The sequence below is a fragment of the Maylandia zebra genome, linkage group LG16 (genome assembly GCF_041146795.1).
Source record: "Maylandia zebra isolate NMK-2024a linkage group LG16, Mzebra_GT3a, whole genome shotgun sequence".
Classification (NCBI taxonomy): Eukaryota; Metazoa; Chordata; class Actinopteri; order Cichliformes; family Cichlidae; genus Maylandia; species Maylandia zebra.
The window spans coordinates 16,239,092-16,263,495 of record NC_135182.1 but is presented as its reverse complement, the minus strand read 5'-3'; the positions used below and the strand labels follow the sequence as shown (position 1 = coordinate 16,263,495).

The 24,404-nt window shown below is 39.7% G+C and overlaps 2 protein-coding genes, 1 long non-coding RNA gene and 1 other non-coding gene across 4 annotated transcripts; 2 read left to right on the top strand and 2 right to left on the bottom strand.

Annotated features, from left to right (window-relative positions):
- Window positions 1–3,645: 3,645 nt before the first annotated feature.
- LOC143412933 (uncharacterized) lies at window positions 3,646–19,620 on the top strand. Its single transcript, XR_013093444.1, has 2 exons — window positions 3,646–3,865; window positions 19,376–19,620. It is a non-coding gene; the product is annotated as an uncharacterized LOC143412933 (long non-coding RNA).
- On the top strand, window positions 9,466–17,326 carry mpc2b (mitochondrial pyruvate carrier 2b). Its single transcript, XM_004551316.4, has 5 exons — window positions 9,466–9,796; window positions 13,768–13,808; window positions 14,213–14,297; window positions 14,865–14,976; window positions 16,276–17,326. The coding sequence occupies exons 1-5, from the start codon at window positions 9,703–9,705 to the stop codon at window positions 16,322–16,324; spliced, it is 381 nt and encodes a 126-aa protein (XP_004551373.1). The 5' UTR covers window positions 9,466–9,702; the 3' UTR covers window positions 16,325–17,326.
- A 59-nt stretch (window positions 19,621–19,679) lies between the features above and the next one.
- rpl24 (ribosomal protein L24) lies at window positions 19,680–24,400 on the bottom strand. Its single transcript, XM_004551314.5, has 6 exons — window positions 24,265–24,400; window positions 24,063–24,138; window positions 23,302–23,412; window positions 22,212–22,348; window positions 19,968–20,031; window positions 19,680–19,809 (listed from the first exon to the last, which is right to left on the bottom strand). Exons 1-6 carry the CDS (start codon window positions 24,267–24,269, stop codon window positions 19,729–19,731), a joined length of 474 nt encoding a protein of 157 aa, XP_004551371.1. The 5' UTR covers window positions 24,270–24,400; the 3' UTR covers window positions 19,680–19,728.
- Window positions 22,895–23,075, bottom strand: LOC111500919 (small nucleolar RNA SNORA23). Its single transcript, XR_002721311.1, has one exon. It is a non-coding gene; the product is annotated as a small nucleolar RNA SNORA23 (small nucleolar RNA).
- Window positions 24,401–24,404: the final 4 nt, after the last annotated feature.

Here is a 24,404-nt window from a genome sequence, read left to right as displayed (position 1 = left end):
AGGTACACGATGCAGTGTTAGAATTTCTCTGTTTTCACTGTCATCTGTGGATGTTTCATCAAGACTGCTCTCCTCTGCAGTCAAATGCAGCTTGAGGTTTTTTGAGTCTGAAGAGTCCTCCAGTCCTGGAGTTTCTGTTTCTTCTTTATCACAGTGGTCATCTACAGAAATTTCTTTCAGGATGCTGTCCTTTGCTCCTGTTTCTTCTGTTTGCTCAGGGGACTCTGTGTGCACTGAGTGAAGAGAAGGCTCATTATTCTGCGTGGACACTGCATCTCCCTTCTCCACGGTTGTGTCCATTGCGTCCTCTAACATGGAACAAAGTTTCAACATGTCTTTCAGCAAAGTGGAAGGCAGCTCAGTGTTGCAGTACTCTGGGTTGAACTGCAGAGATTGCCACTGTGGTACAATTGTACCAAAAAAGTGGTCACTTAAGGACTTCCATGTTTCCACTGAGGCGTTACTGTGTGGAGTTGTCATGTTTAAGTTTGTATTACTATTTCTCTGACTCTGAAATGTAGAAGAGGAAATAAATTGTTGGCTGGTTGGAGTTGGACTAGGCATGTGTGCTCTTTGTAAACCAAATGCTTGGGAGTCTGGACGGCTCCTTTATATAGGTTTAAGCCCCGCCCACGTTCGGCTGCAGCCACTGTGACGTCATCCACTTTCCTTTGAAGTTGAACCTTCAAAGGTTTGGGGGCGGGGTTTAAGCTAATCTCTGACACAGCTGCATGACATTTAAATGGCATAAACTATTAATTTAAATTACCCATTGTAAATGTTGTTCTTAAAGCAGACTGGTTAATAATAATTTCACCACATGATATTTTCAAATTATTTTGTATTTGCTTAAATAAATGCATAATTCAAAGACAAGTTCGGTGATTTTTCATTGTATATCAAATTACAATTGGACATTTTAGGTGTTCCCTAAATTTTAATGTAGGTGTAACCCAGTGTTAATTTGGTTATCTGATATTGTGTGATATTCAGTATATATGTATATATCTATATTGAGTGTTATAAAATGTTCTTCAATGATTTTGAGTTGTTTTTTTTTTAATTGCTCTTGGTTTGCGGCTGCTTTACGACAGTCCACTGTGGTAGTACATCCTAGCGGGAGGGGCTATGAGCTCACGTGGCTTGTAGCTGTGCCAGAGAGCAAGCTTGGGTAATATCTCTGTTAAACAAGAAGTCACATACTTGGGACTGCTAATATCCAAAGACCAAAAATCAAGATGCTCTTCAAACTTCACTCCAATTATACAGAAAACCCTAAAAAAGTTCAACCAGTGGCTGCAAAGGGACTTGTCTTTGAAAGGTAGAGTGTTAATTACTAAAGCAGAAGGGATATCCCGATTAACATATGCTGCTCTCTCCTTACATCTGGATAAGAAAATTAGTAAAGATATTGACCGTATGCTCTTTAATTTTATATGGAAAAACCGTACGCATTATATTAGAAAAACTGTTGTGATGAATAAGTACGAATCAGGTGGGCTTAACGTCTTAGACTTTTCTACTTTAAATAACACTTTCAAAATTAATTGGGCTAAACATTTTCTTAAAAACCCTACCTCTATCTGGAACTTTATACCATATTATATTTTCTCTTGTTTTGGTGGCTTTAATTTTGTTTTAAATTGTAATTACAATGTTGAGAAACTCCCTGTAAAGCTTTCATCCTTCCATAAGCAGGTCCTCTTAGCGTGGACCCTCATTTATAAACACAACTCACCTCACAAATACCTTATCTGGAACAACAGAGATATTTTATATAAAAATAAATCACTTTTCCTGGAAACTTGGATCCAAAATGGGATCCTATTGGTGGCTCAGCTGGTTAATAAAGAGGGACAACTACTTACTTACAACGACTTTATTGCACTATATAATTTTCCAATCAGTGTTCAGGAATTCTCAATGGTGCTTGGTGCCATACCCTCAGGGACTTTAATGTTATATAAAAACACTGACAGCTCGATCTCTACCTCAGTCACTCTCTCTGATCCAGCTGAGTCACCAATAGGAAAAATCTGCTTTTCACAGGAACTTGGTAACAGCAATAAGAGAATACGTAGTTTATTCCAAGAAGATATCGTCTCTCTCCCATATATAATATCTTATTGGAACCGATTTGTTCCAGATATCAAGTGGAAGACAGTCTGGATGGTCCCCCATAAATATTTGATTGTAAATAAGGTAAAAGAAGTCTCATTTAAAATTCTACATAAATGTTATCCAGCCAGTCACTACATGGTAAAATTTAAAAGGGACATAAATACTAATTGTACTTTCTGTGGGGATCATCCAGAAACTGTGACACATCTTTTTTGGTACTGTTCTTTTACACAGAGATTCTGGAAGGAATTTAGCAGGTTTGTTATTGTCCATATTTTAAGGGAGTTTTCTTTACGATGGGAAAATGTTTTATTCTGTTTCTTTAAGTTCCCCAAGAAGCATGATAAATGTTTTTTTATGATAAATTTGTTAATACTTTTAGCTAAATTTTTTATCCATAAATGTAAGTTTACTAACAAAACACCATATTTCTGTCATTATTTTAAGGATGTGGAAATGTACATACAATCAATATCAGACTCCACCAACAAAAAGGCTCTCAAAACAATTTATGTATGTGAATTTTTGCGTGTATTCTTATAATTGTTACCTTTTTCTTTTACCCCTGGCTTTGTGTGTTCATGTTCTGTTGTTTTGTATACTTCATCTGTTCGTATGTTGTATACTCATTGTTTGTTAAATAAAGTTTATTTTAAAAAAAAAGAAAAAAAGAGAGAGAGCAAGCTTGGGTGAGCTAGCGGGGAATATCTCCTTCTGCAGTAGCCTTAAAAAAAGACTATTGTTCGTTCTCCTGCCAGGTAAAAATCTGTTTCGTATGTATATTATACTATTCCATGTGTTATCATGTGTTTGCTATGATGTGATGTGTAGTAATGGTTATTAAGGTGCTAATCGCTAATCGGGGATAAGCTAGTTAGCTCGACAATTAGCCGCCATGCTAAGCGGACGTTGGTAGCCAAGTTCGTATGTCACTGTGGGGTTATGAGCTCACGTGGCTTGTAGCTGTGCCAGAGAGCAAGCTTGGGTGAGCTAGCGGGGAATATCTCCTTCTGCAGTAGCCTTTAAAAAAGACTATTGTTCGTTCTCCTGCCAGGTAAAAATCTGTTTCGTATGTATATTATACTATTCCATGTGTTAGCTATGATGTGATGTGTAGTAATGGTTATTAAGGTGCTAATCGCTAATCGGGGATAAGCTAGTTAGCTCGACAATTAGCCGCCATGCTAAGCGGACGTTGGTAGCCAAGTTCGTATGTCACTGTGGGGTTATGAGCTCACGTGGCTTGTAGCTGTGCCAGAGAGCAAGCTTGGGTGAGCTAGCGGGGAATATCTCCTTCTGCAGTAGCCTTAAAAAAAGACTATTGTTCGTTCTCCTGCCAGGTAAAAATCTGTTTCGTATGTATATTATACTATTCCATGTGTTATCATGTGTTTGCTATGATGTGATGTGTAGTAATGGTTATTAAGGTGCTAATCGCTAATCGGGGATAAGCTAGTTAGCTCGACAATTAGCCGCCATGCTAAGCGGACGTTGGTAGCCAAGTTCGTATGTCACTGTGGGGTTATGAGCTCACGTGGCTTGTAGCTGTGCCAGAGAGCAAGCTTGGGTGAGCTAGCGGGGAATATCTCCTTCTGCAGTAGCCTTAAAAAAAGACTATTGTTCATTCTCCTGCCAGACGCCTCGCTGCTGTGCTGCCTTACTGCTGTGCTGCCTTACTGCTGCCATTAAAGGACAAGCGGCTGCCATCCCTTCATCCATCCGGACCTTGATTATTTGGACCGAAGTACTCACACACACGCCCGCACTCAGTGCCATACACTCTCTTTATTTTGCTGGCCAGCTAATACCATTGTTTGTTTTTTTTGTTTTGTTTTGTTTTGTTTGCATTCACAAAGACTATCCAAAGACATTTTGGTTATTGTCAAATAGACACTCTCTGATTACGGACTGAGGAGGTTGTGGTGTTACAACCCCAGGACTGAGAAAAAGGACTCTACATAATATATTCACTTGTCTCCTGGTTAGAAGTGACTATTGATGGAAATATTTTTCTTCTTCTTGTCTTTGTTTACATTGTATCCCAGAGAAGTTTTAAGTTGTTCAGGTTGAAACATTTGCACTTAAAGTCGGTTAAGTTTCCTTTGATATATCAGTGTCAAGCTGATGTTTAAGAGGGTATGTTAAGGACAGATGTGCTCCAGTCCATCAATCCTTTAAAGTGCTGGACACCGATGGTAAATTGCCATCAGGCCCTAAATAAATTGTCCTCTGCTGTTATCCATATTGCTTCTCTCATTCTTTGGTGAGTAGACGTATTGGTTACATAGGCATCAGGAAATAGATATTTTTTATTTTGCTTCTTTTTATTCAGATTCAAGCTGAGTACGATCAAAAGTTGTTGGGGTTTGTTTTTACTTAGACTGAAGTTTGTATTCCTATCTACTGATATTAATTCATTGTTATCTTAATATAGCTTAAGGTGGGGTGCATGCATACCCATATGGAAACGATATATATATACACATCTTATAAAGTCTGTATCTGTCTTGTGTGAAACTTGTATGAAAAGCATACAAGAGTGAAAACAGATATAAGATCTAATCTGATATTCCATTCTAGGCAAATTGACAGCAAATAAAACTAAGTACACTTTTAAAACTTTTTTCTTTTATTCATTTTTATTTGAATTCAATTCAATTTTATTTATATAGCGCCTAATCACAACAACAGTTGCCTCAAGGCGCTTTCTATTGTAAGGTAGACCCTACAATAGTACAGAACCCAACAATCATATGACCCCCTGTGAGCAAGCACTTTGGCGACAGTGGGAAGGAAAAACTCCCTTTTAACAGGAAGAAACCTCCAGCAGAACCAGGCTCAGGGAGGGGCGGCCATCTGCTGCGACCGGTTGGAGTGAGAGAAGGAAGACGGAATAAAGGACAGAAAAATGTTATAATGTAATGTGGTGAAATTATTATCAACCAGGTGGTTCATGAGACAATTATTTTAAAGTAGTCTGGTTTTAACATTAACAATGAAGAATTATAATAAAAATGTAATGCATCTAGGCTACGTCCACATGTACCCAGGTATTTTTGAAAACGCAGCTTTTTAGATGCAGGTGTCAGGTAAACTTTAACGTGCTCGTGAGAAAACCCTAGAGAAGAAATTAGGTCTCTTCAATGGGGCATTTCTTTTGAAACTTTTGACAATTACGTTTTCAATATTGTCTTGGCCATTAAACATTAACTCCAGGACAGTGTTTGGATTTTTCCACTTTTGCCGGAGTTCATTGTACACTTTCACACTGACTTCTTCAGTGTTCTCTAAGGACATTTTAAGCTTTTGGGACAAAATTTTAGCCCAAATCCTGTGGGTAAACCTGTTCATGATGGCTTTATCTGCCCCTGGAGGCAATTTCCTTGCCTCATTTGCGTTGCTTATAGCGTGCAGAACCAAATCTTTAGTGAAGCTTTCAACAACTTTTACGTACTCTTCTCGGTTTTTATATATAGTGAGTACTCTTTTTGGTAAGGCCAACAGGTGTTTTGTAAATGTTGGGACAGTAATATCGTCAAGCTGTTCCCTCAGACATAAAATCAAATACTTCTCCCTGCAGTTATGTGCTTTGCAAAGATTGGTGAAAATGTCCTTGTTGATATTGGTCAGCCTTTTTGGAGATAGATCCAAATCCCTCTCGTCAATCTGAGGCCAGATTTTTTCAAGCAGACGATCGCTGATAGAGTCGGAGTTGTGGCACCGTGTGAAGTCCTTGTATTTAGACGAGGCTTTGCCTGCGGCCTCTGAAACTACCAACTGAATAACTTTGTAAACACACATCTTTTCTTCAGACAGATAATCAGATGCCAGAGTGACATCATAAGAACCAAAATCTGAATCAGACTTACGGACTGACCTATGTAGTGTTTTCTTCACAGGCTTTTCCAGGGGGGAAGCTTCTATGTTGTCCAAGTCTTTTGTATCAGCTGAGTAGTTTTTCTTCGGTTCTACTGTGGCTGCGGTGAGGGTTTGAGGAGGAAACCTCTGGGATGACACAGACGCTTCTTCCTCAGATGACTCACAGCTGAAACCTATTAAAATATCTGGATATATGCAAGGTGGTGCAGGTACACGATGCAGTGTTAGAATTTCTCTGTTTTCACTGTCACCTGTGGATGTTTCATCAAGACTGCTCTCCTCTGCAGTCAAATGCAGCTTGAGGTTTTTTGAGTCTGAAGAGTCCTCCAGTCCTGGAGTTTCTGTTTCTTCATTATCACCGTGGTCATCTACAGAAATTTCTTTCAGGATGCTGTCCTTTGCTCCTGTTTCTTCTGTTTTCTCAGGGGACTCTGTGTGCACTGAGTGAAGAGAAGGCTCATTATTCTGCGTGGACATTGCATCTCCCTTCTCCACGGTTGTGTCCATTGCATCCACTAACATGGAACAAAGTTTCAACATGTCTTTCAGCAAAGTGGAAGGCAGCTCAGTGTTGCAGTACTCTGGGTTGAACTGCAGAGATTGCCACTGTGGTACAATTGTACCAAAAAAGTGGTCACTTAAGGACTTCCATGTTTCCACTGAGGTGTTACTGTGTGGAGTTGTCATGTTTAAGTTTGTATTACTATTTCTCTGACTCTGAAATGTAGAAGAGGAAATAAATTGTTGGCTGGTTGGAGTTGGACTAGGCATGTGTGCTCTTTGTAAACCAAATGCTTGAGAGTCTGGACGGCTCCTTTATATAGGTTTAAGCCCCGCCCACGTTCGGCTGCAGCCACTGTGACGTCATCCACTTTCCTTTGAAGTTGAACCTTCAAAGGTTTGGGGGCGGGGTTTAAGCTAATCTCTGACACAGCTGCATGACATTTAAATGGCATAAACTATTAATTAGCGTGGGTGGTGATTGTTCTTTTACTTTTCATATTCCGTATGTTTTTTGGCATCTATCTCCGTTCAACTTAGAAAAACCATTCAACCACCGTTAGATTCCTCTTCTTTTGGACATGACTGCTTGTATTTTTCTCATTTTTAACTTTTATATTTTTTAAATTATTCAACTTCCTTCAACAAATATTTATGATGTATTTCAGTGGGGAAACCCTTCAAATCCTCATTCAAGTTACTCCCCTTTCAACTGTATCTACCTTCACATACGTTGACCTAGAACCACCTTTCAAACTTTAAAACAAAGCCAAGACATTGAACTATTCAACTGGTATTTATCTTTTCAATATTGTTTATACTTTTTCTTCAGCTCTACTTTAAGTTTCATGCCTTTTTTTCACCTGTTTCAGAGTTTATAATGGTTGTGTGTGGGACGGAATGTTGGAGGAGACAGGTCAACTGCTAGAGTGGGAGCAGGGGGAAAATTTATCTTAAAATCTTCTCTTTAAACTGCTGCTATGAACACAGCGTTTGCTCTACAGCCATCATTTTACCGTCAAAACGTAGCCATCGTTGTCCTCTTTCATCCAATGTTATTATTATTGTAATAGATGTTATGGTTCTTTCAGAAATTTCACCAATGCACACCCTCCTCGCTGCAACTTTTCCATAGAAACCAATGTTAAAATGGCTCCCAAAATTCATCTGAAAATCAGAAGAACAGGCTGTCTTTACGCTGTCACTACATTCATAACAATCATATGACCCCCTATGAGCAAGCCCTTTGGTGACAGTGGGAAGGAAAAACTCCCTTTTAACAGGAAGAAATCTCCAGCAGAACCAGGCTCAGGGAGGGGCGGCCATCTGCTGCGACCGGTTGGGGTGAGAGAAGGAAGACGGAATAAAGGACATGCTGTGGAAGAGAGCCAGAGATTAATAACAAGTATGACTCAGCAGAGAGGTCTATTAACACATGTTGAATGAGAAAGTTGACTGGAGAGGAAATACTCAGTGCATCATGGGAGTCCTCCAGCAGCCTATACCTATTGTAACATTCCTGTGGTGACATTTTTTTTCAACCAGGTGGTTCATGAGCCTATTATTTTAAACTAGTCTGGTTTTAACCTTTACAACAAATAATTCTAATTAAAAATGTTATCCACTTAGGCTATGTCCACATGTACCCAGGTATTTTTGAAAATGCAACTTTCACACTGACTTCTTCAGTGTTCTTTAAGGACATTTTAAGGTTTTGCGACAAAATTTTAGCCCAAATCCTGTGGGTAAACCTGTTCATAATGGCTTTATCTGCCCCTGGAGGCAATTTCCTTGCCTCTTTTATTTTGCTTATAGCGTGCAGAACCAAATCTTTAGTGAAGCTTTCAACAAGTTCTTTCTCTCACCCTCTCTCTCGCACTTTTTTTCGATGCAAGGGGCAGTGTTGAGATTTTGTTACCTCGTGGCTACACAAGCCAGGAAGTACCAATGACCGAATTTGGTAAATAAACATTTTTTTACAATTATTATTTGAACATATATGAGTGTTTGTGTATAAATACACAAACAATACACATATGCTTTCAATTGTGTAAGGAAGTTCAGTTAACACTAGCAACATGCTTTGTAGTGTGTACGTGCTTTGTCTCTAGGGGCCACCGTATATATTTATCTATAAACATATATAAATAAAACCACTTTTTTTTTTTTTGCATTAGTAATTCCTTTTGTGCATAATTTTATATTGTTGTTAATAATAAATTAATTAAAGTAACAAAACAACCTGAAGTGCCTGTTGGCTATTGGAAGAGCCGGCACTTTTTAGTGAGTCGAGCTGAATGAGCCGGTTTTCTAAAAAGAGTCAGAATTTCCCATCACTAGTGTGGATAAGAGAAACTCTAAAACAAAATTCAAACTTCAATGTATATTGTTGAGTCATATTACTTAGGAAAAAGAACAGCTCCGAGAAATCATTAAAAGCTCCAAATTACCATAACATTCACGTCCATGATGAGTGCATCTTAATTTCTCACCACCTCTGCACACATTTCAAGAAATCTCTGATCTTGTTTACCAGAGTTGCCAGCAAAAAATAAATAAAAAATATGGGGAGGCGAAAGACTTTGCACAGTAACGATATCTTCTGTGCATTAAATGTCTCATCACTTTTACAATATTATATGTGTAGTTCATGGCTGCACATTGGACCCATTGGACAATTTATTGCACATATTGCACATATATCTATCCTGTAAGGTTTTTCCCTCCTGTTAAACATTCTCTGGCCCTCAAGCATAAAATACAATATCTCATCATTACTATTTTCTTTAACCAGGCGTCTGGTCCAATGTTTCTTCCACTTGTTCTTACTTTTAGCTCCACCCAGTTGGCACAAACTGTGCCAATAACCTAACAGGCCTGTGTAAACCAATCACATCATGGGTATGACCGCAGTGCCCAATGAGAATAGCGCAAACCTATAGCCCCGCCGTCACGCGGTAGGTTGCATCGTACAGAAAGTCACCTCGTCGTGTCAGAGTGGGAGAAGCTACTGACAGTTAGCACCATTAGCAGCGGTCACAGTACCACCGGGAGAAGGTCGACAGCAGGATCCTCTCTGAGCCGTATCTAAATCTCACAAACAGCTTTTAAAGGTCTCTAGCTACTCGCCGAGCTAACAGTTTTGCGAGCTTGCTACTAAGTTTCCCCTCATCTCTCGCATTCATTATCAACACCTTCATCATGGCTGCGCTCAGAGCGTCCTATCACAGGATTTTGGACAGGATCGAGCACATGCTGCCCGCCAAGCTGAGACCTGTGTACAACCACCCGGCAGGTAAGACACAGTTGACCGTAATGAGTTTGTTTGGTATTGGGAGGTGGGTGACCGCAGCCGCCCTGTCCAGCCGTGATATGGGATGAGGATGCACTGACCTTTCTGCACCGCATCGTTCAGGGATCACAGTAGCATCTCTTGCGCCGATGCCCGAGCTGCATGAAATTAATTGTGTTTGCGCTGTCAGTGTAATCTGTAACCTTCCGGGATAACGCGGGCTGAGCCAAGAACCTCGGTCTGTGGAGGAAGCCAAACCCACTTTCATTCAGTTTATCGCGTTCTGGGTGTTTAACTGTGCATTTCAATCAGTCCTTTATCACTAAACTATGTAGTCGCATGCTCGGTTTGATAAGAAAAGTAGTATTGTGCCTCTGGAGAGTGACTATGAATGTAAGCCTGATTGGTTTCATATAGTTAAGGTTGGCTAAACAGAAGTTCATGCTGCTTCCTGGTCGTAACTTGGTTTTGAATAAATTAAGCCCAACTTGCACAAAAACTGATTTTCTTCTTTTGGTGGAAGGTCAAAATCTGTTTGATTGCAGAAGTAAAAAACCCGTTGTGCTCTCTGCTACTTTTTTCTGTTCAGGCTTTACTTCTGTTATTTATCTACTTAACTGTGAATCACAGATATGTTCCATTCCATCTGAAATCAGAAATGCTGACTTCCAAGATGGAAGTTTCAGCTGGAATGCCCTCCAGTCAACTTAAAAGGTTGGCCTAATTTATGGTCCACCATTACAACAGTGGACAAAAAAATTAGTAAAACTTGGCTTGTGTACTGTAAGTGTTGTGTGTTTGTGACTTAATACACAGGGAACAGACCAAGCTCTATCTATGAACGTGCACTAGCTAGTGATGAATGAATTGCTCTACCTCGCAGGGTAGAAAAACAGATCCTCGCTTTTCCGGCTTTACAACTGGCAAGTTTTAAACTCAGGAGTGACATCATGCTCTGGCATAAAACTTCTGAGATAAATGGAACAGTGACCATGTCCTCCCAGCAGCTTGTTTGGCACTGCCTCAAAGAATAAGCAGCTGTCTCAACGTAATCCAGATGCAGCCAGCTGTTTCAGCAGCACCTCCTTATTTCAGTGCCGAATCTGCATACTTACTCTTAAAATGTAATGCATGAGTTGCATGCATCAGGGCAGCTAAAGACCCTGTGGATTACTTCTATTTTTGAATGCGGTGTCCTCTTGTTACTGCTGCACATCATCTGAGCTTGGATAAAGTGGGTAATGTTTCTATTTGGTGACACCCCTCCTTCTTTGTGCTCAGGTATCCTGGATATGATCCTTGCTAAATCTGCAAATAAAACCGTTCTAACTTACTTTTTTGTGTGCCTGGTATCAAGCACAGCAGGGACACAAACACAGCTCACTTCAATCAAATCTATGCTCTGCACAGCTGAAATCCAGATTTTGGCACCCACTTGTTTTGTCCCCCGACAAATTTGCCACACACCTAACTTAAAGGCCGTGCTGAGAAAGTTGGAGGCAACAGTTTGTTCTTAAAGGGATTTGTTGGGGACAACATGATCACTGTTGTTTGTTTTTATCATGCTGGCTAACCTCTCAGAACAGACTAGATTTCCAGGAGCGTGGCCGTGCGGCACCTACACTGAGCAGAGTGAAGTAGGAGGTGTAGAATAAACTTGACTACTTTTAGATGCTCGATTATTCTTCTCAAGGGGACCCCCATAATTGGTAGCTCCATATTTCTATTTGACAGTTTTGGTGTTTTTTGTTTTTTGTTGTTTGTTTCTTTGTTTTGTTTTTAACGATTTAAAGATGACGATAAACTCTAAATAAAACCAGACCCAATAACAAATTTGGCCATGTCTATATCATCCTTATCCAGTGAGTTGCAATGCACACTGAACATTTCTGGTATTTGTGCACTCACCTCCCACTTTCCCTCATGAAGGTATATTTTGTCACTATTTATCAGTCAGGGTAGTATAAATACAGAAGAATCGCCTACGAGTATAACACACTATAATTAAGCAGCAATGCCCTTCAGAACACTGTGCTAAAATCTTTAGCTCTCATTTGAAGCACAAACTAAACTGAAGGTGTTTCTCGTAAGTCTTGCTTATGTATTGAGGACACTTGATATTATCTAAAGGGATCTTGGTTAAGGAGTAACTAGTGTCACTGGTGATACTGGTCTTAGATTTGTCTGAGAAAGGGTACTGGAGCTCCGGGGTTGTCAAGGACAACTTTTCTGATCAGGTATGAAGGGGTGGAGACAAAAGCCAACTCCCTCAAAGATGATTGGCAGCCACAAACGCTCTAGTTTCTGTTTTGCCCCCGGGAATGCTGATTCCAGACCAGCAGCTTTTCTTCACTGTGCTGTGGCTAATTAAGTCTTTGTGAGTCTCCTCCCAGTGGCTCACAGACACCGAGTGTCTGATCTGTGACACTCAGATCCATTGGTGTGGTTTTGATTTGAGCTTTTCACTCTTCCAGAGCTTGGATGTCTTAAGCAGGAAAAACTCAGTGAGCTCAAATACGAGCATTATATTTTGAGTGTTAACAGCCAGTGCTGTGATGTCCTGATCATCTGATGTTTTCTGTTGCTGCTTTCCAGTTCTGATGTAATAACGCCACGATTGCATCAGGGTTGTTGAGGTGGTGTTTGTTTGACAGGAGTTCAAAGGTGTAAAGGTATTGCTATTTTAAAAAAAAAACAAAAAAAAAAAACTGTGGCAATGTTATCACATGGTCTTTTATTACATTAAGGACTGCAGCTAGTTGTTGCTTTCAGAATCTATTAATGTGCTGATCTCTGAATTGGTTTTGTTTATAAAGTGACATTTAAACTTGATAACTGACCACCCAAAATATATGAAAGTATAGAAACAGAACAGAACATTTTTATTATCAATCCTCTTGACACAAATTATCTTTTTGTGAGCACAGAGAGTAAAAGTCAGCTTCACAGTATTTTCCTGTGGACAAAATGTGTAACGGTGATACTGTTGGTGATGAAAATCTCCAGACACCCCTCAATACAATGTTATTGCAGTACTTCTCTCCAGTTACAAGGTTCTTGTGGTCTCTAACATTTTGCGATATGTTGAGTACTGCAGTAACTCATAGTGAGTTTAACAAATTTTTGTTAAATGCAAATTGTGTCAAAGTTTACCTTTTTCAATATCTGTTTTAGTCAATAAGATAAAGTTGTGATTAAATCTGCCATAAGACAGTCGATCAGCCTGCAACTGAATGGGGTCAAGTTGGCAATTACACGCAGTTTGTTTCTGATAATTCGGCAGTTAACTGCGATAAATCGTCAAACATCCCATATCTCCTGCTGACTGCATAAATAGAAATTCATATTGACCACTGCATTTACGCTCAGCAGCCTTCCTCTTCTATTGAAACATAAACAGAATGCAACTAGCTGGCAGCCAGTTGATGCTAGCAGGAACGTATTCAGAGTGATGGCAACATGTTAGCAGTTTCTGCATTTATAAATTAGACAGCGATTATTTGCAAACATTTGAAAATCAGAGTGGATTGAGCTGACAGCATCCTGCCTGAAAAAAGGCGACCTGTGCAATCGCCTTGCAGTCAGGAGTAGTCGTGAGTGTGCGATGTCCTCAAGCTCTGGCCAACCAGCAACCACTTATGCCAGCATAAGTGTCATATGTTTGCTTATTTAATACAAGTCTGCTCAATTAATAGGAGGGTGGTACACGAGATGATGCAGTATCACTACCAAAATATAACACTTCTGTGCTGTAGCTATTTATTTATGTGTTTTTATTTTCCACCCCTCAACCACCAGTTTCTAAATGAGCTCAAACCTGGGTTGTCATTGTATAATTTTCTATAAGAGAAACAGCCTTCATATCAGGAGCTTTTATTTATCCTCAAATGTATTGTGTATGGTTAATACTGTGGGAAAGCTGGTTACCTCTGGAAAACTAAACGGTGTGATTTTATGTTTTGTTTTTTCTGTAGGTCCGAAAACTGTTTTCTTCTGGGCCCCAGTGTTTAAATGGGTAAGTGCACATTCACCCAGCTCGTAAGCCACAGCATAAAGTGCAGACAGACTTTAAAAATATGATTTATTTAAAACTGCTACCAAGCATGCCTTTATCCGCACCTCATCAGCAGACAGTCAGCAGTTAAGCCTCTTACCCTGTAGCTCGCACATTATCTGACACAAGTAGTTCCCTTGTTAACTCTTGACTCCTTCAGATGAAATTTGTCACACGTGGCAGTTCTGTCAATAAGAAGATTGTGTTATTTGGATGTTTTTTTTGTTTTTTTTTTATGGGTCTATAGTTATTCCAGAATATTTTATTTTTTAAAAACCTGTCACTACCACTGTGTGATTATTGGGATTCTCATTTAAAACTGACTGATCATTAATGGAGTAAATACATCAGTCTCTTCTCTACAGGGTCTGGTTGGAGCTGGTTTGGCTGATATGACTCGACCAGCAGACAAACTCAGTACCTCTCAGTCTGCAGTGCTGACGGCCACAGGTGAGACGACACCGAAACTCAAGTCGACTTCATAATGTGTCAGTTTGGAATAAACGCGTACGTACATCCAAATGGGTTTTGTGCGAGACAATGGACAGTTTAATGGAAAAGTTTCCCTGGTAAGTCTTTCTCTGGGGCTTTTGCAGAATATTCCCCTTGGGCAGAGTTCACAGCTGGTCGACACCTTTGAGTCTTTTTCTTAATTTAGGGTTTTCAGTGAGTAAAAGGTTAACTGGAAACTTAATCCTGGTTTAAACTTTGAAAGAGGTAATGCATAGTTTGTAGTTCTTAAGCTCTGCCTTGAGTTGTTGTTGTACATTTCACATCTCGTTACTTGATCTCTGTTCAGTTTTCAGGTTTTTCCATATTCATTTTTTATTTTTTATTTTTTTAACCAATCTGTGTTAAAGGTCGCCTGTTTTGTTCCACTTTTTTTTGCACTATGTCTCTTCAAACAAATCTTATCTGCGACTCTTTGGCCAAAACACAGACTCTGTCCTGAGGAGTGACCCTGGTGTACCATCAGTGTGCGTCACGTTCACTCCTCCTGTTCTGTTTCTCCATCAGGGCTCATCTGGTCCAGATATTCGTTGGTTATCATCCCGAAAAACTGGAACCTGTTTGCTGTCAACTTCTTTGTCGGCAGTGCCGGAGCCTCACAGCTTTACAGGATCTGGAGGTGTGTGAATGCACAGTAAATGATGTTTCTGCCAGTGGGTTACATGAGCTCATAATCACTGTTAGAAGCATTTTAAAGATTAGTTATAATAAGGAATGCAAGATAATTGCACAGTAGCCTTATGTAGAGTGCTTATTTCTTAATCATTACTGATATGAAATCATGCAGGCATGTTAATGTTTGACCCTAGAGTGCTGTAGCTATAGTGAATGTATAATGTAGTGTAGTCTTCATGTGTGCTTTGCTTTCTAGTGTCAGCTGAACTCTATCAGAGGAGAGTTCAATTACAAGTCAATATTTGTTAAGACCACCTTTATTCTTCAACACACACTGAACTCTCTTTGACAGCTTTCTTCTCATTTATCTAAGTAGTCTTCAGGAATAGTTCCCCAGGCTTTGTGAAGGATATTCAAATCTCTTCTTTGGACTGGGGAGGCCAGTCTGTACTTTTCTGCACTGTTATTAAATTTTGGCAAGATCTCCAACACCACTTGCTGAGACAGCAAAAACCTGTCTCAACAATGTTGAAAGACCTTCACAAAGTCTGGAGAACTATTGCTCAACAGGACTTAAAAAAAAAATTACAGGAAAGTTTAGCTCATCGGAAACAAGTTTTTAAAAATGACTTGATTTGAGACTTTTGCACAGTAGTGTATCAGTCAAGTGATTCTTGGAATTCAGTTTTGCTACACAAACTAGTCCCTTCGCTGAGATGAGTTGCTGCTAAGTATTCATACCACTAGATTTTTAGTGTTTTAGTGAACATAGCTTCCCGGCACATCCACAATATCCCAGTTCAAGCCCAAGAGGAGACACGAAAGCCAGTCGGGGGGGGATCACAAGCTATTGCACTCTTAGTGATGGTCCCATACCTGGACAAATGGGAGGGTTGTGTGAGGAAGGCATCCGCCGTTGAATCGGTGGATCCTTCCTCTGTGGTACTCCCTTGGGAAATAAGGGAGCAGCTGAAAGTATCTTTATTTGTATTCTAGAACTCTACCAAAGTAGCTTTGCACGATTTCTATATTTTATTTATTATTATTTCACGTTCAGCTAGTACTTGATGCAGCACATCAGTTCATGGTCTCTCTGAAAGTTTGAGTTCCTGTCTCTTTAAGCCCCACTTTCATCTGATTGGTCAGTTTCTTCAGCAGACATCTGAGCTCACTGGGATTATTTTATGGTCCTTATCTGAAGCTTTGGCCATAGTTAACATGGAACACTATTTTTAGTTAAGAGGCAATTTAAACAATGTTTTTGTTTTGTTTGTTTGTTTGTTTGTTTTTAATCATCTAACAGGTACGAGCAGGATAAGAAGGCGGAGGCCAAACAGGCTGCGGAGTCCTGAGTGTATCGACGCTCCATTGCAGCGGACTAAAAGGGAGACTTCTTATCATCTCGACATCACACCATGCTGTCTCCGTAACATCCATGCCATAATAACCATTGTTCTACCACATTAAGCCTGTTGTCCCTGTTGGAAATATGCACTTTTCTTTAAGTTTCACATTTCCTCAGGGTGTGCTGAGGGAGGGAAGGAAAACAAAGCTTTTTTTTTTCTTTTTTCTTTTTAAACTGTAGTCAACACACGCTCAAGAATGGTCATCAACGCACAAATACTTCTTGTTCAACACGTTCTGTGATTGTACAGTGTTTAATTTAAGTTCATGCTTTATATCTTGCACACTTGCTGGGAGGTCTTTGCCTTTTCCATCATCGATTTTTCAGGTGTAGCAATCAGTACCTCAGGCAGACAATTCCCAAAAAAACGAAACATGTAACTCTTAGAGTTGTGTTGAACATGGTTTAAGGAATGTGTCCAGATGAAATCAAGGATGTCATTGCACTTAACCTTTTGATTTATTTATAATTTGATCATCATGTCCCGCTTGAGATCATTAAATTGTCATTGATTACCGTGTAACGATTTCTTCCATTTAATGACTTTAAATCTGTGTGAACTCAAATGTTGATTTATGAATTACTTGATTAAAAATTTGCAGTCAAAACTGTATAGGAAGATACTGTTATTTTCTAATTGTGTTTCAGGAATACTTACCTAATGCAACATATTTAACCTCTGAAGCCTTGTCTTGATTGGTAGCACGTACTGACACACTAACAGCGCTCTATTATCAAAATTGTTGTTCTGATGAAGGTGTTTTATAGTTTTTGTGTAACAATAATTATTTGAGGTCTTCCCATTGTATAAATTAACCCCTGACTAATTTAGCAATAATTAGTGCTAACAATTAATTAGAAGACTGTTTGAACAAATGGCACTTTTGAGGATTGATCGTTATGGCTCTGTGATGACTGTCTAATGCTAATAAATATGGTTTGATGCCTACAGCTGATTTAAATTTTTAGCATTGACTAAGAATAATAAGAGATCAACATTTTTCCGCACTAACATCGCTTCACTTATTACAGTGCTCCTCTAAGAACAGCTGGAATGATGGGATCCACCATTTGTGGAGGAATGTATATTTCAGGGGCCACTGTATTAGGTATACATGTTCAACTGCTCATCTAATCAGCCAATCACATGGCTAATTCTCAGTCCATTTTGGCATGTAAACATGGCCGACCTCACGAAGTTCAAACTGAGCATCACAATTTGGAAGAAAGGTGATTTAAGTGACTGTGAAGGAGGCGTGGTTTGAGTGCTAATCTACTGGCAATTTTCCTCAACCACCTCCAAGTTTTCGAAAGAAAATAGACAGTGAGCAGCAGTTCCCTGGGTGAAAATGCCTTTTTGATGTCAAAGGCGAATGGCCAGACTGCTTCCAGCTGAAAGGAAGGCAACAATAATTCAAATGAAACTCAAACAGCATGACTAAAATTGAATGATAGACGACTGGAAACCTTTTTCTTAGCCTGCTGTGTCTTGATTTCTGCTGCAACATCCAGATAGTAGGGTCAATTTTGCTTAAACGACCTGAAAGCATGCATCCACCATGCCTTATATCCACACTTCTGGCTTTTGATGGTGTGATGGACCCCTCAGTACCAAGTGATCACTCTTTATAGCACCTGAGTAGTGTTGCTGACCATGTCTGTCCCTATATGACCACAGTGTGTCCACCTGGCTGCCTCCAGCAGGATAACTCTCGATGTCAGAAAGCTCAATCGTATCACAGTCACTAGACCTCAATCCAACACAAGAGTTGCATCATGGACGAATCTGCAGCAACTGTTTGACACTATCATATCAGCATGGACCAAAATGTCAGAGGAATGCTTCCAGCTCCAGTTCTGGAGACAAAATGAGATCCAACTATTTCTGTGTACCTAATAAACTGTTTTCCGTTACTCAGGCAACTCACTTTCAAGGCAAAAGATCACCCAGCATGAACATTTCCTTTTTCCACGTCTATAACAGTAAAAAAATGTTTTGCTTATGTGAAAGTTCAGCTTTAAAGTACCACTTAAACCTAGTAAGCACTGAGGATCTTTGTTTCACATGATTAACATTTATTGAATAATAATTAAACTAATCAAAATAACCATAGCTTAATTATTACAAAAGCAGCAGCCATAAAAACTTGCAAATGTCCTTCAAACACTTGATCAGTCACTGAATCATTTCTGAGTCACCAGGAAGAGCTTTGCTCCATTTGTTTCTCTGACTGCATAAAGGTGTGAGCTGGGGTCATCAGTATAAACACCTTTAATTGCATAAGATGAGCTCAGGTTGAGAGGTGATAAAGATGAAACAAAAACTCCCCCTTCTGTTTACACTGTGAACTACAACTCTGTAACAGCTTCGGAGCCGTGTGATGAAAGATTGAAGAAAAAAAAAAAAACCGTTTAGCTCTGTTTAAAGGCAAAGTTCTGTGTGGACAGCATTCAGTGATCTGAAAGAGATCACACACCCTGCACCACCTGAGCCACTTTAGATCCCGCTCACCGGTGTTATTAGGCGTTTACAAAGGTCAGAGTAGGATGGCTATGAGGTCATTTAACTTTTTTGCCATTCAAAACAGGCTCAACAAATCTAATGAGTGAGGCAAGCCAAGTGCTAATCTTACTTAACATGTCTTTTCAGTTCATATCAGGTTATTTGTGGTAAATAATCTGAACATAATCTTATGTCTGTGTAGGTTATCAGTCATCCAGATCACAGTAGTCTCAGGAGCTTGGAAAGAAAGCAACTGGACTTTAAAGTTTAGTGAAGATGTTTTTGGGATTAAAGCAGCCTCATGGATGGAGCTGAAATTTTTTCACAAAACAAAGTCCTTTCCTTCAAAGCTCCTGAGACTACCTGAACAGACTGTTTGAAATGAAGCAGGAACAGTGGTAGTCCTGACAATAGCTCTGTTCCAATTATGCACCACTAAACCTAATGAGATCATTACTGCTATTTGTATTTACACCCATGTCTTTCCTGTTACAGGTTAACCTGGCTGCTGGGGTAAAATCTTTAGCACCATCCTGACACCACAAGCTACTTTCAGCTGTCCAGTTATTTCCCAGGAGTCACCCAGTTAATGCTGAATGTCCTTCCTGCCACAACACCAAAAGAGTTTGTCCACGACACTATGATGGTCCCATCATGTTGAAACAAAATATTCAAATACTGTAATTCATGGAACTTGGAAATGAGGCTCATTGTCACAAAAATAAATTTAAATACATAAACGTTGGGCTGCCTGGGCTTCAGTAAAGTTGTCAAATAAATACGAAAATCAGAGCATAAATGTTGGTCAACCAAAATTTTTATTCACAACCATAAACAGCGAGTCAGGTTTAGCGTTTTCCACCGACGCGAGGTGCGCTGACCTTCATGGGCTTGGCGATCTTGGGTTTCTGTGCAGCCTTAGCAGCGGCCTATGGGAGAAGAAAATCAACTAAGTTCTTGCACAAAGAAAAACTTTGAATTAAGTTGCTGAATAATCGAGTGAAGCCTGAAGAGCATGCAGTGGGGAAACTAAAAACTTGTTTTGACATCTTATTGAATAACTTCAACACAGAGCACTGGCTCTTACCTTTGCAGGTGCTGCAGCAGGCTTCTTTGCAGCCTGCTTTGCCTTCTTGGCCTCCTTGGCAGCTCTGAGAGAACAAAGAGAACCAAATTTAGTCCAAACCAATCAAAGTGACCAAAAAAAATTCAAAACAACAATTTCTTTATATAATTTTTTAATGTACCGTAATTGTCGGGCTATAAGCCGCTACTTTTTGCACAAGCTTTGAACCCTGCGGCTTTTAGTCAGGTGCGGCTTTTCTATAGATTGTCCAAGATTTTTGTGATATCGTAAGACGATTTGTTTTGTTTGTTCCGCTGTTGTACGGCACTACGTTGCCTGGCGGAAGGATCGGGGTTCAAGAGTGGTATGTTGGTCACATGTCCATCCGCCAGGCAACATAGTGCCGTACAAGTAGCGCGAAAAACAAACTTCAAAGTAGCGCTACGCGTTCAGCTGGAGTCGTGGATGACGAGCGGCGATAAACTTGCGAAAAGCAAGTTGTGCTCAACTCCACCGGTGGATTCTGACAGCGTGGAAAAGTGCGCAAACATCCATGATCACCAACGGATTTCGAAGGGCTGGACTGCTGCATGATGAAGAGGAGGACACCGCCACGGCCCTTCAGAGGGTGTTCGACTCCGACACTGACAATGAGGATTTCTTTGGTTTTGAAAGTGACAACGAAGGAAAGAAGCTGAGAGTGGATGACGAAGCCATCCTGAGCCTGTTCGTTTCCAACACTGGAGAAGAGGACTTTGGTGGTTTTAGTGCGCAGGAAGAAGAGAAAGATGGTGAATGACTGACTTTTCTTCTTGTTAAAGCAGTGTCACTGCACCTGAGCCTAAAAGGTAGTCCGAATCTATTTTTCTGGGTTACTGTTATGTACTACATTTGTTACTCATTTATGAAGCACAGCACATGTGCAAATATGTACCCATAACTTGTTTTTCAAAATATTAATAAAAGGGGTGTGTCTCCAAACAGCCATCTCTTTCCTGACAATTCGCTTTGTGCATATTCTCTTACATATGATAAGTCAACATTGAAACACCTGCGGCTTTTGGTCAGGTGCGGCTAATGTATGTACAAAACAGGATTTTCCCCTGATTTTAGCTTGTGCGGCTAATATTCAGGTGCGCTTTGTAGTCCGGGAAATACGGTATGTATTTGAATACTTTATTTTTAACTTGAGCATTGGTTGCTCCTCATGACCTCAGCCCTTTTTGCGCCACTCACTGTGAGAAACATGCTTTATAATCGTATTTTATTATGACTGGAATAACAAAGTGAACTTGAAGTGCTATTAAAGTGTTCACTGTAGTAATTATTTACAGTGACTGATTACACTGACAGGCTGATCAGAAGCTGTTTTTACTGAATATTTCCAATCAATGATTAAGTGTTGCAACTCTAAAGGCTTCCTCATTTTCTTGGACTAGAATACCAACAACTTTAAAAAACAATCTAAAGACGGTGGCAGCATCAGTATTTTCTTGTTTTTAATAACATTAAGCTTAAATACAGCATGTTTGTGATCAGTTCAGGTTCATAGGTGCAGCTGTTCTCTCATGCAGGAGTTCATATTGGGGGTTTTCTGACTGTTCGGTGAGTGTTTAAAGGACCAGAAGCATTCAGAGACTTTTGCTAATATCACTCAGTAATGTTAGATGTGTTCTTTGATGATAAAACTAATCCTGAAGTAATGAATATCAGGAATTTAAGTGTCTAGTGTAGCAGCAGAGTGGACTCAGTCTGCAGAATAGAATTAAATCAGGAAGTGCTGCAACACCCTGTAATTCACTTTATTTTAATTATGCTGAAGCAAGCCCCAGATTAATGTTCACTCAGATTATATTTGACTGCTGTGTTTGTGTATCAGCTAAGCCTGCAGGGGGAAACAAAGAAAATCATTTGTTTCTTGCTGTGTTACTATGAAAAGTCCCTGCAGTCAGCGTTTCAATGCCCTCATAAAGGCACTCTCCTGTTTTATTAAATTCTATTTTTTTTTTAATGAAAACTAACACAATTAAATCTCATTCTTAAAAATATGAAACCAATAAAATGCCCAATGCAACCTCTGGGCAAGTCGGCCAATATCGTCTACACTGGATTCTAATCCAACCCTTCTTTATTCCGAATAATACTCTGACACAATTTTATCACCTTCAAGATCACAAGACTAAAAAAAAAAAAGACAAAAAAAGACAAAAAAAAAAAAAAAAAAAAAAAAAAAAAAGAGGTACACAGGGTACTTTGTCCTCTTACCTGATGGCCTGCTCCCTCTGGGCCTTGCGGACCTCGGGCTTCTGGTTCCTCTTGGCCATGATCTCAGCCAGGGAGGCGCCAGTGATGGCCCTCGTGAATTTCACTGCACGGCGGGTACGCTTCTTTGCCACCTCTTCCTGTTAAAAAAAAAAAAAACATACAATACATTGGTTTACTTAAAAAAATAATGGTTTTTCATGTTCACATGAAGAATAGAAGACAAACCTGTTAAATCACAAAGAAATGAGTGGCTAATCTATCTGAAAGGAAATGTGTCTACATATTTACTCTAGTCTACACCGCCAAAGGGGTGGTTGCAGTCATAAATGAACAGTTATTAACCAATTTTCTCAAACTGCCATCTAAGGCATGGCAAAATCAGTATTAAAGCATGTGTCTAGCCATCCAACAAGTCAGTTTTGCGTGTTTTCTGATGCATCACCATCCATAGGAACCGTAACAGTCAACAGCTGTAACCATGAAAATCTAAAAACCTGAGATAAATTGAGTAAAATACGTTGTCATGCTACAGCAATGGTGAGTAACAGAAGTTTTAATAACTCAGCATATTGTAAACAAAACACATTTCTTATGTTTGCCTTTAAATTTCACAAAGCCAACACCAAATCCTTGAACTACTTTAACAGGACTACACACAATCCATCCACAGGTAGCAACTGTCAGCATGTTGGAGAGTTTGGAGGCTGACCGATGAGAATATGTCTGCAAAGACGTCAAAGGCCAGTACTATGATCTCCAGATATTCTGTGGCTGCAGGTGTGGAGTGAGCGCTGCTGCTCAGTCTGCAAAACACAGTTGAGCAACAACACGTAACACGGACCAACACCGTGCACACCATCCACCCGCAGCCAGTCTGATGTATAAATTGGAGCTTGAGTAAATGTGACGATCTACTTTTATATCTAATAGCTAAGATTAGTTTATCTGTTTCACAAATGACCAGTATCAACACAGCAATTAACTGCTGGACCCACAAAGTCTGTCTGCCATGGAAAAATAGCTACATTTTCACTTCAGTCTCCTTGTAAACAAATATAAATGATGAACTCATATACAGGATTGTACTTACAGACTGGCCCTTCTTGTGCTTGCGTCTGTACAGCACAGTCCAGTTGATCTGTCTGGGGTTCCTCTTGGCCAGGAAGGCAGACTCGCACTTGGCATTCAAAAACTGGAACACCTAACAAAGACAAAAATAAATAATTAAATAACCGAATGTTACTCATGTCTGCCTTTAATTACGACAATTACACCCTGTACTATCCACCTGAGCTACAAACTGACTTTGGATGCTGACAGCAGTCTGTCATATGTGACAAAACTGAATCTAAAGCACACCTTGCATTGTGGAACTGTTCACAAGTATCATAAACTTGATACATAACGAAATTTAACTGCATTAATTATAAGTAGTAGGCAACAGCTCAGGACAGAGCCACATTTTGAGTGAAGCTACATACTTATGCATCTTGTTTTCTCCTAGATGTACTTACACAAATAAATGACACTTTATCTAAAACCCCTGTAGGCTCTTTTCAGAACAAGTCACAGTCAACAGAGCCTATAGGTCTCTATGACTGTTATCTATCATAATACTATCGCAGTCAAATACACCCGTGTGGCTGAACCTAAAAATGCTATCGTTTAGCTGCTAACATTAGCGGGTTATACAGGACTCAATTGGGCCCGTTGTGAGTGTGTCTTTCAATAGACAAATTTTAAATCACATTCACAGGGGATATTTAATGCTGAGCCGGTAAAGTGATCTTCATAAAATAGTTTTGGGACAGAGCGAGAAGAAACCGGTGTCGGACTTTGCCAGCTAGTTACCTTCCCGTCTATCCTGGCGTATCGGCGGCCATGGCCGGGGTATATTTTATACCCGCTGAAACTGCACAACTCGACCCTGAAAACGACAAATACAGATCATCAGCGAAAGAGAACCGTACATAGTTTCTTTCAATGTACTTATCATCCTTAAAGTATTTATTTAAATACTGAGATGGCATTTGATAGCATTGCATACACTCACTTCATGATGGCTACGAGAGGGCACAAAACCGGAAAGAAAGATGACGGATGCGGAAACGGAATTTACTGACTACGAGATTGATATTTGTGAACAAATTTAAAAATTCTGACCGTTAATGTTTCAGTAATGCTTTAAAATCA